The sequence below is a fragment of the Crassostrea angulata genome, chromosome 2, assembly GCF_025612915.1.
Source record: "Crassostrea angulata isolate pt1a10 chromosome 2, ASM2561291v2, whole genome shotgun sequence".
Lineage (NCBI taxonomy): Eukaryota > Metazoa > Mollusca > Bivalvia > Ostreida > Ostreidae > Magallana > Magallana angulata.
In genome coordinates, this window is record NC_069112.1 from 61,613,157 (window position 1) to 61,629,448 (window position 16,292).

Sequence of the window (16,292 nt, forward strand, 5' to 3'; positions counted from 1 at the left end):
TGGAAAATGATAGGGTCATAATGATCAAATAATTTGTATTCACCCCATTGTCATAAATTATGTGTTCAATGTGACCTCCATTTGGCGTCTCTTCACTTTTTAACCTCCTCTGCCTAGAGATTGCATCAAAGGGGAGGTAAATCTTACAAATTATATTTCACAGCCAAAAATTTACAGGTTTGGTGAGCAATAATATCAATAAAACAAATATTTATGACAAGAAAATATCAATTTTGAATTAAATTATTCTTTCAAAATCCATTTAATAACTTATTTTTTGAAATATAGATATATTTAATAATATGCTAGAATAAGTTTATTTTGATGGAATGTATCAGTCAATATATTATCATTGTGTGTTATTCTTTGAGAGTCCAAAAGTGGATTTTTGAGAAATTAACACTTATGCCTTCTTCTTAAAAAATCATGATAAATTTTGAAGATGCAGGCGTTTACAAGTATGTTTATACCTTTATCAAAGTTGTTTATTTTTATACATCTAGCAGAGTTGGCAAACTGCCAGTTTTCAAAATCTCTTTTTCATGGTTCTATGGGCAGTTTTTAATAATTTAAATTGGTATTATGAAAAATGAAGTTTTAGGTAACATATTTATAAATAAAACAATTGTGAAAAATTTTCTATTATTTTCTTTTTTTTTAGTGCTCAAACTGCATTGTTTTGCATAATTTTTCTTGGTCTTAAATCCATATTTAGGCCATTATTCAAATTAGGTCACAGCAAAAAATAGAACGACACCAGCAAGCAATTGAATTCAAAATTTGGGCTTTTATGGGATAATCTTTCTGTTTTAAACACTTTTTAAGATATCTAAGATGTGCGCTTGTGGACGATTTTGATAATATTGCTTGACTTTCTCCGAGACGCTCACTTAATATCGACAGATGTCCCATACCACCATAAGAATTTTAAAAATTTGTTGGTACATGTTTCTTTAAGAAATCCTCTTCTAAAAAACCATTTGGCCAGAAAAGGTGATACTTGTGTGAAAGCATCCTCAGGTAGTGTAAATTCAAGTTTGTTCAAATCATGGTCCCCTGGGGTAGGGTGGGGCCACAACTTTATGTGCAAGATCTACTGTACTTATTTGTCAACATATTTTGAATTTGATATTGTACACTAAGTGCTTATTTGATAAGCTTTTGCCGCTCATGTGAGGGATGTGGCCTCTGGGCCTCTTGTTTAATGATTTAGAAATCTGTGATATTTTCATTAGAACTATTATACTATTTCACCCAACTGTATAAACTTCATAGATAAAAAGTTGTTTTAGATTATGAATTATTTAATCAATTATCCGATGTGTAATTTACTAATGCATGCACTATAAAATTATAACAAGGAGGAAAATGTGAAAAAAATAAGACTTTTTTGTGATGAACATTAGTCAGTGGTGGTTATGTTTGTTAATTATGTAATGTGTGAATGTTAGAATTCACCTTCATTGAAATGAAGTATCAATTGTTTTATTAATAAAAAAAACCATTTTATAATGAAATTGAGTTTTAGTCATGTTAAGAAAAGAGGTTTACGTTGTGTTTAATATGTGGTAATGAATGATGAACTATGTCATGATAAATTATTAAAGCTGCGTGGTCCGATTTTATATCAAATTTTATGCACGCTTTTAAACGATGGCCATGCTTAGTATATGTATAATAATAGATATTGCAGTAGTTTTACCGGTTAATTATGCCAAATTTCAATGAAGAAAAATACGTACAAAATTTGCTAACAAAACAAACGACATTAAAAGGTACCGCGTTATTTCGCCTCATGTTGAATTTCACCCCTGACGACGAGACGGGTATGGGTGTATTACGAATTTGACATCGCTTTAAATAAAGGTCGAAATGATCAGACAAATTACAAAAAAACATGTGTACGTTTTGTTCGCTAATATTTCCAAAGTCTGCTTTCATTACAATCGATGCATAGCATGCGGGTTTAATAACCCCAATCATTCGGGGGACGAAACCAAGCGGTTTCCTTTTCTAAACATTCCCGTGATGCATTTTGGTTTGTTTTTTCGTTTGCTCAAAGAGAAATTATTTTCATTTACTTTAAATATTTCTAACTTTGAAAGGAGACTGATTCTGCTGGTGCAAATAGGAGAAAGTCCATAACTTTCTAAGATAAATGATTTGTATGAAAAAAAAATTGATGCTGTAATTACAAAAAAATCGGACCAATCAGCTTTAAACAAATATTGTCCCATTAAATCCCCCAAATTCTTACATACATACTTATATAATGTTTTTAGAATTTTAATATATATATATATATATATATATATATATATATATATATATATATATATATATATATATATATATATATATATATATATATATATATATATATATATATATATATACCGTAAATCTGGAAATTTTTACGTCGATTTATTTTTGCGAATTCGAGTCATAAAGCTATAGATTAATTTTTACAATTTAAATATTTGCGAATTGTCATCGGTGCTAAAAAATAAAAAGCACTCAAATTTTAAATGTCAACATACTGACATGCACAATGTTAGCTAACCTTCGGATATATTACCACCGCCTCTAATTTTCTCACGAATCGTATATATGTTAACCAACTTCATATAGTATCGTGTGAGAGTTGATGTCTGCAATTTATATCCTGTTCAAATTACCGATATATACAATAACAGCAGCAAACGCAACAAAACTACCTAAAGTGGTATCTTGATACGGATTTATAGCGAGATAATTATCCCAATTAGCAGTTCACACCTTCACATGCGACGGTTTGTGTACACCACACAAGTATCGGAGGGTCACGTGTCAAACACAGGTGATGTTTTCCTGTGTCAAGCGAGCGAGAATGAGAAGAAAATGGCGGCATTCAGCGAGAAATTTAAAATACTGTACAAATTTTCGCATTCCGTGAATTTTGGTGTCCCGCCGGTACACTGTACTGTGAATGGGGTAAAAAAAAACCCGCTTCATTCTGCGTAAGGCCGGTACATATCCTATCTATGAATAAATCACGCATGCATGCAGTGTCATCAGTATACATGTTCACTTAAGATAGACATGAGGCTACCAGTCAACCGAAGATACCGATTTTGAGTGAAGTCCTTCTCCACACGCTGGTTTTAACTTGGGGGTAATTACCTGGTTATATAAACAGGTTTTTTTTAATGACAACGGACACCTGTTCATATTGTAAGGAGAAGAGACAAGCCTTCGGCAAAATTTTTACTACTTTTTTTGGTTGTTGATTAATTTTTAGAAAAACATTTCCAGATTTACGGTATGAATAAAGGGAATGAAAAATGCTTATTTTGTTTTGTTAAAAACTGGAATATAAAGCATGCCCTTATATACAGGATTAAACTATATCCAATGTACATGATATATACTAAAACAGGGTTACAATAATTACGCTTACAAAAAATTCACACTTGCGGACCCACCCCCCCCCCCACACACACACACATTTAAATTCTAAAACATATTCTAAATTTATATATCAGATATGAGACTGTTTTACTGTAATAGTATAAAGGTATACATTATTTTTTTGATTGGCAAGGCTGGGCTAAGGATCCACATAAAAGTACTTTTACATTAATTATGCTCCTTATATGATAAACTCAATTTAACTGTTTAATATTGTGTGCATGGTTATCAAATCTGCAGATATCTTTGTTAAAAAGAGAATTGTGGTGGGGTTTTTTTAAGTCAGCAACCCTCTACATGTTGACCTCATTCCAAATTATGTAAAAATAATATGAATTCTTCAAAAGTACATGTAGGTTCAGGTATTTTTACCATCGAAACAAAAACATTTTGTATATGTTTTAAAATAGTAATACACATTACTCACTATAAACATGATAAACAGCAGGTCGGACATGTGTTCCTTTTCCCTGTTTGTTATTGTAAGTCTTGCTAACATAGGCTACTTCTATTACTTTTTGATAGACATACTTATATAATGTTTTAAGAATTGTGTTACATCATTAAATATTGTTAAAAACTAAACTTTTGATAACTTAATAAACGTATCCCTTAGAACTCAGAGAAAATTCGGAATATAATTTGATACACAATATTTGGTTTTCCGATCCCGATCAAAAATGATGTAAGATCACATTTTTTACACAGGTAATGGGTTAAAACAATAAAATTTTCACATAAATAAAATCAAAATATAATTCTTGTTATATATTAAACTAAGAGTATGCAATATAATTATATCAATTCTCTTAGATACATGTAAAAATGGTTAACTTTTTTTTTTTACATTTTCTGTAGGAATTCCACATGTTTGCTTAAACTATGTTAATTGTCTGTTAATTTTTCAAAACTTTTTATAATGTAAAATATTATTTCAAAATCTCATTTATTCATTACACAACGTCATATATGCTTGCTGATTTTTTTAAAAAAGAGACATTCAAATGATCGTTTTTCTCTAATTTTAAAAACTGTATGGTTAATTATGGTCATGGTTGCCATGGAAAAATATGAGATACCACCTCTGTAACATGAGAAAAAAGAATATGGCATTGTCTTAACTTCAAACCAACATTTTTAAATAAATGAATTGACATTGAATTTCTGGAAATCCTGTCAAAACTTTATACCATAGTGGTTTTATTGTGTTTAAATACTGTGACAGAGTGGATCTATTTTTAGAAACACAGCTTCACAATAATCGATGATTCACTAAACCAATTATCATTTTTGGAGAACACGTGTTTATATTGTTCTCAAATAAAATTATCATAACAATATGAAATATATGACTTATCACTGTTTGCCTGATTCTTACGTGAATCTGTACTTAAGTGAACGAATTAATTAGCTGACTGAGTGTTGCTGTTAATTAGTTATACATGTTATGACCCGTAATGAAGGTTTGTAGGGGAGACCGACTCTGTAAATAAATAAATATTCACCAAGGTCAACAAGAGTTTAAAAAAGAATAAACAAAGGGATAACAGACAAAGAAACGAAGGCTTTATGTGTTTAAAACACAAAGAGGGCTAAGTAATTAAGTAGGTAAATAAAAAGACAAATAAAAATATCAAAAGATAAAAAACCCAAATAGAACCCATATAACTTAAACTGATTGAGTCACGGGCTGACACGTAGAATTAGGTAAATAAAATTACAGTATGTACATGAAGATAAATATGATGATCGTGATACATTAAGAGAAAACTAGAGGTACTGTGAGCAAGCTCACAATTGATACCCCCCGCTAAGAAAAAATCATAACTCATGGTTTTTTTTTATTATAGAAATATTGGATGAATCTATTTCATTGTCCATTTTCTAAAAATAACAACTGCTCTTTTTTTAAAACTGTTAATGCTTATATGAGTACACAAACCAATTTGTATTCTTTAAATTCCATTTTAGTTCAAGTTAACTGTTAATGCATGAGGACATTTGCATCCTTATGTTTACAAACATGACTCGAATCAAACGAAATTCCACATGTCAAGCAGCCACTTAATATAAACATTTTGAATTATTGGTATACTGAGCCCGATTTTTTTTTAACAATGACCTTGAACTTCCTCAATTGACCTTTGGTCAAGGTCATGACACACTCTCAGGTTATAAGCATTCTAGATGTGAATTAAGAACTTCCAATACTTGTCCATTAGAAAGATATGTTCTGGACACAAGTTTTACACTTTTCTGCAAGTGACCTTGGCCTTGACCAAATGACCTTGGGTGAAGGTCATGACAAACCCTCAGCTCATAAGCAATCTTTGTGTGAACTGAGAACTTCCAATGTTTCTCCATAAGAAAGATATGGACCAGACCAGAACTTTGCATTTTTTCTGCCATTGACCTTGACCTTGTCCAAATGACCTTGGGTCAAGGTCATGACACACCCTTAGGTCATAAGCAATCTTTGTGTGAAGTAAGAACTTCCAATATTTCTCCATTAAAAAGATATGGACCGGACACGAATTTTGCACTTTTTCTGTCAGTGACCTTGACCTTGCCCAAATGACCTTGGGTTAAGGTCATGACACACCATTAGGTCATAAGCAATCTTTGTGTGAAGTAAGAAATTCCAATGTTTCTCCATAAGAAAGATATAGACCGGACACGAATTTTGCACTTTTTCTGCCAGTGACCTTGACCTTGCCCGAATGACCTTGGTTCAAGGTCATGACACACCCTTAGGTCATAAGCAATCTTTGTGTGAAGTAAGAACTTCTAATGTTTCTCCATAAGAAAGATATGGACCGGACACGAATCGAACAGACAGACGGACAGACGGACGGACGGACGGACGGACGGACAGACGGACGGACGGACGGACAAGGTGATTCCTATATACCCCCCAAACTTCGTTTGCGGGGGGTATAAAAATCAGGATTCTTGAGTTGATGTTTATTTTATTTATTCAATTTATTAATTCAATTTCTTTATGTTGCCTAAACGTGTCTCTGTCTTTTTCTTGGCATTTGTCTATTCAGGGTTGTGATCAATAACCAAAACAATCATGTCTTCCAATTAATTTATTTGTTACCATCTAAGTTCAAATGTTACCGGACTGTTTTTTTTCCTTTTCTTAGTTTTGATGTTAGAACAGTAGTTTTTGGGAGAGAGAGAGAGAGAGAGAGAGAGAGAGAGAGAGAGAGAGAGAGAGAGAGAGTAAACGGAGAAAAAGAGCTACAGTTTATTGTTGTTTAAAAAATTAATCGTTAGAAAAGTTAAATATGAAATGTTTTATGATTCAAGTTGTATTCGTTCGAAAAGTAATCAAGTAAAACAGGTGAAAATGATTTTTCAACCCTATGAAACTATACATAAACATTACGAAAAACAAAACAAAACAAAGGAATGTGATTTCATTTCAACACAAACATTTTTCACCTTCAAATTCTACTATGGATAGATATGCAATTCTTTATTCCCTTTGACATTTTTTAAAAAGATTGTTTACTCTATCACTTAAACGTATTTAAAGATAAGATCTTGTTTTTACCATAAATCAAGGATTTCTACATATTAAAGTCGGCTAAAATGATACTCAAGCTCATGTGCTATAGTATATAAAAGTTTAATTTTGAATTGTCAATTTATCTGCCAAACTGTCACTGAAATTGGCAGTTATCAAGAGAAAGACTACTAAAGCTAGCTTAATATGTTTTTTAATAGTTATTTAAAAACAATCTAAAATGAGACGCAACACATTGGAATACAACTGTAAAAATTCTTTTGACCGATTATTTTTGTTTTGTTTAGGAATAACATACATGAATGATATGATGCATGTGCATAAGGTTTAAGGTCAACAATCTTTGAAGAACAATTTTATAGTATATTCTATAGCAGTATGATTGTTTTATAACAGGTACTTTCCATAATTACTAATTTTAATAAACTTGCCTCCTGATTTCGATTTTTTGTGTTAGAAATCAAGATAACCTAGCAACTTTTCTCCCTATTCATGAATCATTTATGTACCTACCCTGTTCAATGTAATAGTACAATTGGTTTGATAGCCAATGTCCACTACATCAATTTAGTTGATTTTAAGATGCAAACATCATATGTTCATATGAATTCTTATTTCAGACAAAATTGTATGAACATCTATTAATTTCAGGAACATTACCAGAACAGACATCGGAAGATACTAAAGGTACAACAACACATATAGCCATTATCTAATGACTTCCACTTCTAAACAGTGAAAATTGTCACATATTACACCTGTATATAAGAACAAGGGCAACCCAGAGGACCCCTCAAACTATAGACCAATTGCACTCACATGCACCTTATTTAAAATACTGGAAAAAATTCTTTTAAAAACCCTGCACAATTATATGAAGGACCACAATCTTTTATCTAAAAACCAATCAGGATTTCAGCCCTCTGATTCCACTATTAATCAGCTTACTGAAATTTATAATATTATAATATCTAACCTTGATAAAGGTAAAGATATTATGTTCATATTTTGTGATATATCAAAAGCTTTCGATAAGGTCTGGCATAAAGGTCTCATCTATAAATTACAAAAATATGGAATCAGAGGAGAAATCTTTGGATGGATAGAAAACTATAATACTGATAGAACACAAAAGGTTGTCATCGAGGGCTATTCCTCAGGAATTGAAACCAATAATGCAGGAGTACCCCAGGGGTCAGTGTTAGGACCCTTCCTCTTTCTTATTTACATTAATGATATTGTTGAAAATATATGCTACCAAATAAGACTCTTTGCAGATGACACATCACTTTTTGTAGTAGTTGATAATGATAATGATAATGATAATAATTCAGCTAAATCATTAACAGCTGATCTCGAAAAAATCAAACAGTGGTCTAATCAATGGCTGGTGGATTTTAATCCAAGCAAAACAATAAATGTTAACTTTTCCAGAAAGAAAAAACCCATCCCCAGGTCTCTTTTGGTAACACTATAAACAATATTATCCAAAAAAATAATCATTGTCATTTAGGACTTACTTTGCAATCAAATGGGGGATGGTCACATCATATATCAAATATCTACGAAAAAGCATGCCAAAGATTGAACATGCTACGCATACTCAAATATAAAATAAATAGGGAATCTTTGATTAAAATTTACTTTGCATTTATTCGCCCTGTGTTAGAGTATGGTGATGTAGTCTGGAACAATTGTACAGATGAACAAAGTAATTTATTGGAAAGTATACAGATTGAAGCTGCACGAATAATTACTGGTCTTAGACGAAACTCATCTAAACAATACCTATATCAGGAATTAGGCTGGGAAACACTTAAGAAACGTAGAAGTAACCATAAATTAATATTATTATTCAAAATATTAAACAATTATACCCCTGAATACTTATCTAATATTGTTGGTGAATGTTTCCCCCCACATAATACCTACAATCTTCGAAACAATTTCATCTATCGCACACCTGTTGCAAGAACAACATCTTACTTCAATAGTTTTATACCATCTACAATTATATTGTGAAACAATCTACCTCAAAATACAAAAAATATAACTACAGTTTCAGCATTTAAGAACAGCCTCAAAAATATTAATAGTAAAAAACTGTATATGCATAAATTATTTAACCATGGCAAAAGATTAGAAAATATTTGGCATTGTCAGTTGAGAAATAACAGTAGTAACTTAAATGCTGACCTTTATTCACACAACCTTATTGCTTCTCCACTATGTCAGAAGTGCTTTCTTGAAGTGGAAGACTCTAAACATTATTTCTTACACTGTCCATAATATGCCTCCCAAAGAAAATCTCTATTTGATTATATGAACGACAATTCCATACCAATCACAATTAAGAATCTACTTTTTGGAAGTGATAAACTAACATTTCAAAATAACTTACTATTATTTGATAAAATTCATTTTTACATAAAAAGTACAAACAGATTTAAGTAAATGCATAGGTAAAAATGTACACATTGTATAAAAAATGTATCAAAATGGGTACCACTGACTTTCCTTACACTCCTTTCTTTTCATTTTTTATTGCTTATTTGTTCTCCCCCTCCCACCTCATCCCCCCAAACTTTCCATTTTTTCTACTCTGTTATTAATTTTTGTTTTGTTTTTATTACATGTTTTTTCTTTTCTTTCTCATTTTTTCCCTACATTACATATACTTTTTTATTTCCAACCTTAGCAATTAACCATTATTTTTCTATTTTTTTTATTTTCATTTTCCTATCATGAACTATTTGTTTTGTTTATTTTTTTTGCACTGTACCTCCTTCCAATACTATTTACAATATTAATCTATTATACAAAATTCCATGGCAATATATATGTATATATATATATATTATATATAATTATATAATTACTCATATTATACCTTGACTACAGGAGAGAACATAAATAGGCATTGTGCCTGCTGTTCAATCCATTTCAATGTATTTATATACTTGAATAAAATACTTATTAAATAAATTAAACAGTGAACATTGAGTTCCTTTTAGCATTAAATCCTGTTGTTCATTCATTGCTTCTTGATGATATCTTCCTTTGCTTGTTATATTAACCCTCTAGTGCCCCACGTAGCATATATGCTACATGGACTTGGATAATATACTTAATGATAATAATTGTATATAATAAATTATCTCCCTTTGATTTGAACTCTCCACTATCATATTAGCAAAGTTTGGTTTTGGATTTTAACCTAACTCTACGTCACATGACTTGTTTACCCTATCAAACATGGCTGCCTCCATGAAGAACATAACACTGTACAGAGCCAGAGTTTCCTCAGTTATTTTCTAGAGTACATAGTGAGTATTTGTAAGAACACTTAAAAAAATATCTTTCAAAAGGATCAAATAATTGAATGGAGTATGAAAAATCCCTAAAATAATACATAACTGAATGCAAAAATTTATTTGAAATGATGTGTTGCATATGTGATACATCAGGAATTTATTTTTTTGTATATTTTATGATACACCGGGCATTTACAGAAAATACAGCTCATTTAAATTTTGGGCACTTTAAACATTGCAAATAACTTGAATATTGAAAAATAAACAGTTGTTTGTGATGTGTATTGTTATGTACAGTAAATACTACACAATTTATTTCGAAAGATTGTTTTTATTTTTTGCTAATCAATGAATAATATTTAGGTAAATCTATGTATCACATATGAAACATTGGGCATTAAACACTTGCTTTACAGTTAAATAAAACACAAACTATCCTTATATCAATGTACAGGTTTTGCATTAGTAAATCTGTATTTTGCAAATAAATCATTCATTTCTACTTTGGATGTTTATTTCCAATGTTTATTTATTTTCTTATCAGTGAATGTGAATCATCTGACTCATATTTTTGAGACTTTATATCAACTAAAAAAATCAAAAGCCTTCCTCTGTTCATGACTGTGATTCTGACTCCTAATATATACACCCCCCCCCCCTCCGCCCTTGGAAGCAGCTTACATCAAGGAGAGAAACAGTATAAAAATCATAGTGATCCTCCTATCAGGGAATTGAATTTATGTGAAATAACTGAAGATGCAGACCATTTAGATGTACTACATGTACCTCAGCTGCAAAACCAGGAATGGAATTGCTCAAATCAGCAGTACAAAGACCCATACACTGATTTTAAGGGAAAACCTGAGGAAGCTCCTCCTGATGGATTGCTTACTCCACTCCAATTTTAAAACTCATGGTTCCTGACCACACGATTTCAAATACTAGTATATCTGACGCAATGCAGAAAAATGCCCTCCCCCTTTAGCCTTTTGTTTCATATCTAGGGCAGTAGGTGCAGGTTGAAGGATGATTTTCATTAATGTCAGGTGTAATGCACCATTTTGGTTAAATTAATTGTAAGCTTAGATGTTAAATGACCGATCGGGAGATTAAGAAGGTCAACAAATAATTAACCAATGAGTTTTAAGTAAAAATTTCACCTGATGTGACAGTTTGAAATAAATCCAAGATGGCGGCGATGGGTACCTTGTGTATTACCAATTTTAGGGTATTTATCTCTATTATGACAAAAATTTAAAATGTCAGGTGCCCGTGTGCTCATCTTTGTCTAACAAAGACAGAAACTGTTTTACAGCTTTCTCATGAAAATGAAACATTCAACAATGCTTCCCCATTAGTGCCATATATATGAGTTGTTCAGATTTGACAATTGGTTATTCTAGTTTGACCTATTGCTGGTTATACTTAAAAATTTTAAGTCTGTTTTTTGTTTATTTTTTTATAATTGTTGTCAGTTATTAAAATATTTTAGCAAATTAAATGTATTTTCAATTTGAATTATTCGAGTATTTGTATCATATATGCAACATGAAGTGGTAATGCCAAATGTAGCATATATGCTACAAGCTGTAAAATGTATAAAAATTGAGATATTGCGTTAAACTATCCGATTTCCTGTTAAAAATGATGATGCAAGTTTTATTTATAAAAGTCAGAATTTTCTGACTGACTTAATTGGGTTTGGGCACTAGAGGGTTGAGTAATTAATTATTGAATGTAATGAAATCATTAATAAGAAGTAGTATGATCAAAAGAGTTACGAAGTTATTTTTATCATTTGAAACAGAAACGGTTTTTGAACTTTCTGAATAAACAAATGGACTTAATTGTAAAATAATATTTGGCTAACTGAAATCACCGATACATGTAAAATGATTTTGGAATAAATGCCAGATGGTACATGTAATTACTTGTTAATGGAGAATGTACAAGTATATACAGAGGCTGTAACAGGAGGAATGAATATCTCATGACGGCTTATTAAAGCTGGGTTTTTTTTGTTAAATGCCCTTCGGAAGAGTTCCTCTTTGCCCCTAGAGTTGGGGGGATGGGAGGTAGTTTTAGATAAAACATGTATACATGCCACCTTGTTTTAGTTTATCTTTGAAAACATATAGGCATGAAACCTATCCTGAATGCTAACTTATATGGACAAAAAATATTATATCAGAGTCTTGCACCTTTTTAATATCAGGTCATGCACTATGTTATGATTTTTACATTTTCGCTAAAATTACAGGTTCTATACTTCTTTTTTTAAACTCAGGCAAGAAGGAGGTCGTCAATAGAAATTTATAATTTTTTCTACTCAGGAATAAAAACCTCATTAAATGCATATGTAACAAACGAGTATGGTATATGTACTTCGTTTATCAACTATTGTTAATATCATGGTGACGCTCCTACAAAACATAATACACATATAAACTTCACAATAATTAAGCATCACAATTAATTCAATTACTATAATGCCACATATGTTCAATTACAATATATTGTTTTTCTACTTTTCTTATATTTAATAAATGATGTCATAAAAAGAAATAACCCTTTTACAATATTGAATATGCAATATTGCAGATTAAAAATATACTCTGACAAAATGTAAATGCCATAATCAGTAAGTTCTCAAGTACACTACTACCTACCCTAAATAAGGGTGACAGGAACTGTATATACACAACTGTACAATTTCATGCACTGGTGGGTAATATCTGAAACAAACCATTTAGACATGTAACTATGCAAAATATGCATGTTTATAATTGTATAAAAATATATGTAAAATCAATATTACTGTACCCTTTTCAAACATTAGTCTGTATTCAATTCATGAGTACAAATCACTGTGAAACCTTTAAACTTTGTAAACTGTCTTAATAATTTCACCATATACTCTCATCTGTTATACAATGATTACTTTGATATAATTACTGATAACAAACTAACTTTACATTCAATACAATATAGTAGCAGTGCAATTATTTTACTTACAAAAATGTTTTCAACTCACAACTGGCCTCAGCGATGGTCACAAACAAAATGGCCATTGTCCGAAATTTATAATCTCCTTGATTATTGCATATCTAACAAACTCAATTTCTTTATAAAATTACTTTCAAGAAAAACTATTTATATCCGTACACTATATGAAAAGTACCTTACCTTATAAGTCAGTGGTCATTACTTCCAGCGGTCAGGGTTCAATCCCCAGTGGAACCTCTCTTTTTTATTTGAATTTTTAAACTTATTTATAAAAAATTTATAAAAAAAATATGATATACAATTCTTCATTTCACACATATATGAGACTCTTCGACAAATTTGTGTATAGATTATGTTCTATCTAGGTGACCATTAAGGCATGTTGACCTCTTGTTAGAATTTGTGTCCGATCCTTTTGGTATTTAATAGTTTATGAAATATGTTCAACTCAACTCAGAGAAAAGTCCGGAAAATAAAAACCACGTTTAACACAGCGAACTGTTTGTGTAGGAGTGCTGAAAGATTAAGTGAACGAATTAATTAGCTGATTGAGTGTTGCTGTTAATTAATTGTACATGTAATGAACAGTAATGAAGGTTTGTAGTGGGGACTGGTTCTGTAAATAAATAAGTATTCACCAAGGTCAACAAGAGTTTAAAAAAGAATAAACAAAGGGATAACAGACAAAGAAACGAGGGCTTTATGTGTTTAAAACACAAAGAGGGCTAAGTAAGTAAGTAGGTAAGTAAAAAGACAAATAAAAATATCAAAAAAAAAGAACAAATAGAACCCTTATAAATTAAACCGATTGAGTAACGGGCTAAGAAGTAGACTTAAATGAATTAAATTATAATATGTACATGAAGATAAATTTGATGATAGTGATACATGTATATTAAGAAAAAAATTAGGATTCTTGAGTTGATGTTTATTTTATTTTTTCAATGAATTAATTTAATTTGTTTATGCTGTCAGAGCGTAGTTTACGTTTTGTCTATGCATCTTTAACGTTTCTCTGTCTTTCACTTCGCACTTGTCAATTCATGGTTGTGATCAATTACCAAAACCACCTTGTCCTCCCATTAATGTATCTGTTACTATCTAACTCAAAATCTTACCGGACTGTTTTTTTTTCTTTTTCTTAGTTTTGATGTTAGAATAGTAGTTTTTGATTGAAATAAAACAAAGGAATGTAATTTGATTTCAACACAAGCATTTTTCACCTTCAAATTTTACTATGGATACATTTGAAATTCTTTATCCTCTGACATTTTTTCCCAAGATTGTTAAACTCCATCAAAGAATGACTACAGAAGCTAGCTTAATATTTTTTCTTTTATAAATAGGTTATTTAAAAACAATCTAAAATAAAACGTAACACATTGTTAAACAACTTTTGTATAAATTCTTTCGACCGATTATATTTTTTTAAAGAATAACATACATGATTGATATGATATATGTGTATAAGGTTTAAGGTCAACAATTTTTGAAGGACAATTTTATAGTATATTCTATAGTAGTATGATTGATTTTATAACAGGTACTTTCCAAAATAATAATATTAATAAACTTGTCACCTTTTTTTCTCCCTATTTATAAAACATTTATGTACCTACCCTGATCATTGTAATAGGACATTTGGTTTTATAGCCAATGTCCACTACACCACTTTAGTTGATTTTAAGATGCCATCATCATATGTTCATATGAATTCTTATTTCAGAAAAATTGTATGAACAACATCTATTATTTTTTTTCCAGGAAAATTACCAGAACAGACATCGGAAGATACTAAAGGTACAACAACACATATAGCCATTATCTAATGACTTCCACTTCTAAACAGTGAACATTCAATTCCTTTTAGCATTAAACCCTTTCGCTCATTTGTCTCTACTTGATGAAAGAGTTATCCTCCTTTGCTTGTTATATTAAGTATTTAATTATTGAATGTAATTTAATTATTAATAAGAAGTAGTATGATCAAAAGAGTTACGCAGTTATTTTTATCATTTGAAACAAGAACAGTTTTTGAACTTTCTGAATAAACAAATAGATTTGTTTATTGTAAAATAATATTTGGCTAACTGAAATAACCGATACATGTAAAATGATTTTGGAATAAATGCCAGATGGTAAATAATTGTTAATAAAGGATGTATATTCAGAAGCTGGAACAGGAGAAGTGAATACCTCATGATGGCTTATTAGAGCTGGGGGTTTTTTGTTTGTTAAATGCCCATCGTAAAAGTTTATCTTTGCTCCTAGGAGTGGGGGAGACTTATTTAGTTTATCTATAAAAACATATACGCATAAAATATATCCTGAATGTTAACAAATATGGAGAAAAGAAATTATATCAGAGTCTTGCACCTTTTTAATATCAGGTCATGCACTCTATTGTGATCTTTACGTTTTTCGCTAAAATTACAGGTTTCATAGTCCTTTTTTTAATCTCAGGCAAGGAAGTGGTCATCATTACAAATTTCTATTTTTTTCTACTCAGAAATGAAACTTCATTACATGCATATATGAGACTCCTCGACAAATATGTGTATGGATTATGTGTTATCTAGGTGACCGTTAAGGTCTATTGGTCTGTTGTAAGAACTTGTGTCCGCTTCTTTTGTATTTAATAGTTTATGAAATATGTTATCAACTCAAAGATCAAAAGTGTGAAAGAAGAAAAGTGTACCTCACTGCACCAATATGAATTTGCTCAATTCCTCAAATTAAAAACATTGAAAAATATTCTTGGCCTTCTCATTATAAACGATTGTCGTTTACCAGGCATGAATTAATTCCGTATGATATTTCATATCTTTACTCACTTGACTGATGAATAAACTTAACTGAAAAATGTTGTTATATATGTTAAAGAGCTATTATTCAAATCAATGTATTGGCAGGCATGTCTATCTCTTGTACCAAGGCCCACCCATTATTTTCATCTTTTATTTTCATTATTAAAAAACAACAAATGT

General features: G+C 30.6%; 1 protein-coding gene across 2 annotated transcripts in view; it reads left to right on the top strand.

Annotated features, from left to right (window-relative positions):
- LOC128172308 (uncharacterized) overlaps nt 1–16,292 on the top strand; it is a 131,111-nt gene that overhangs the window by 85,243 nt on the left and 29,576 nt on the right. Inside the window, exons 5-6 of one of the 2 annotated variants that reach the window (XM_052838103.1) lie at nt 7,637–7,672; nt 15,070–15,105. In XM_052838103.1, coding sequence (XP_052694063.1) covers nt 7,637–7,672; nt 15,070–15,105 — 72 coding nt within the window. The remainder of the gene's footprint in view (nt 1–7,636; nt 7,673–15,069; nt 15,106–16,292) is intronic. The other variant, XM_052838105.1, reaches the window with a different exon arrangement.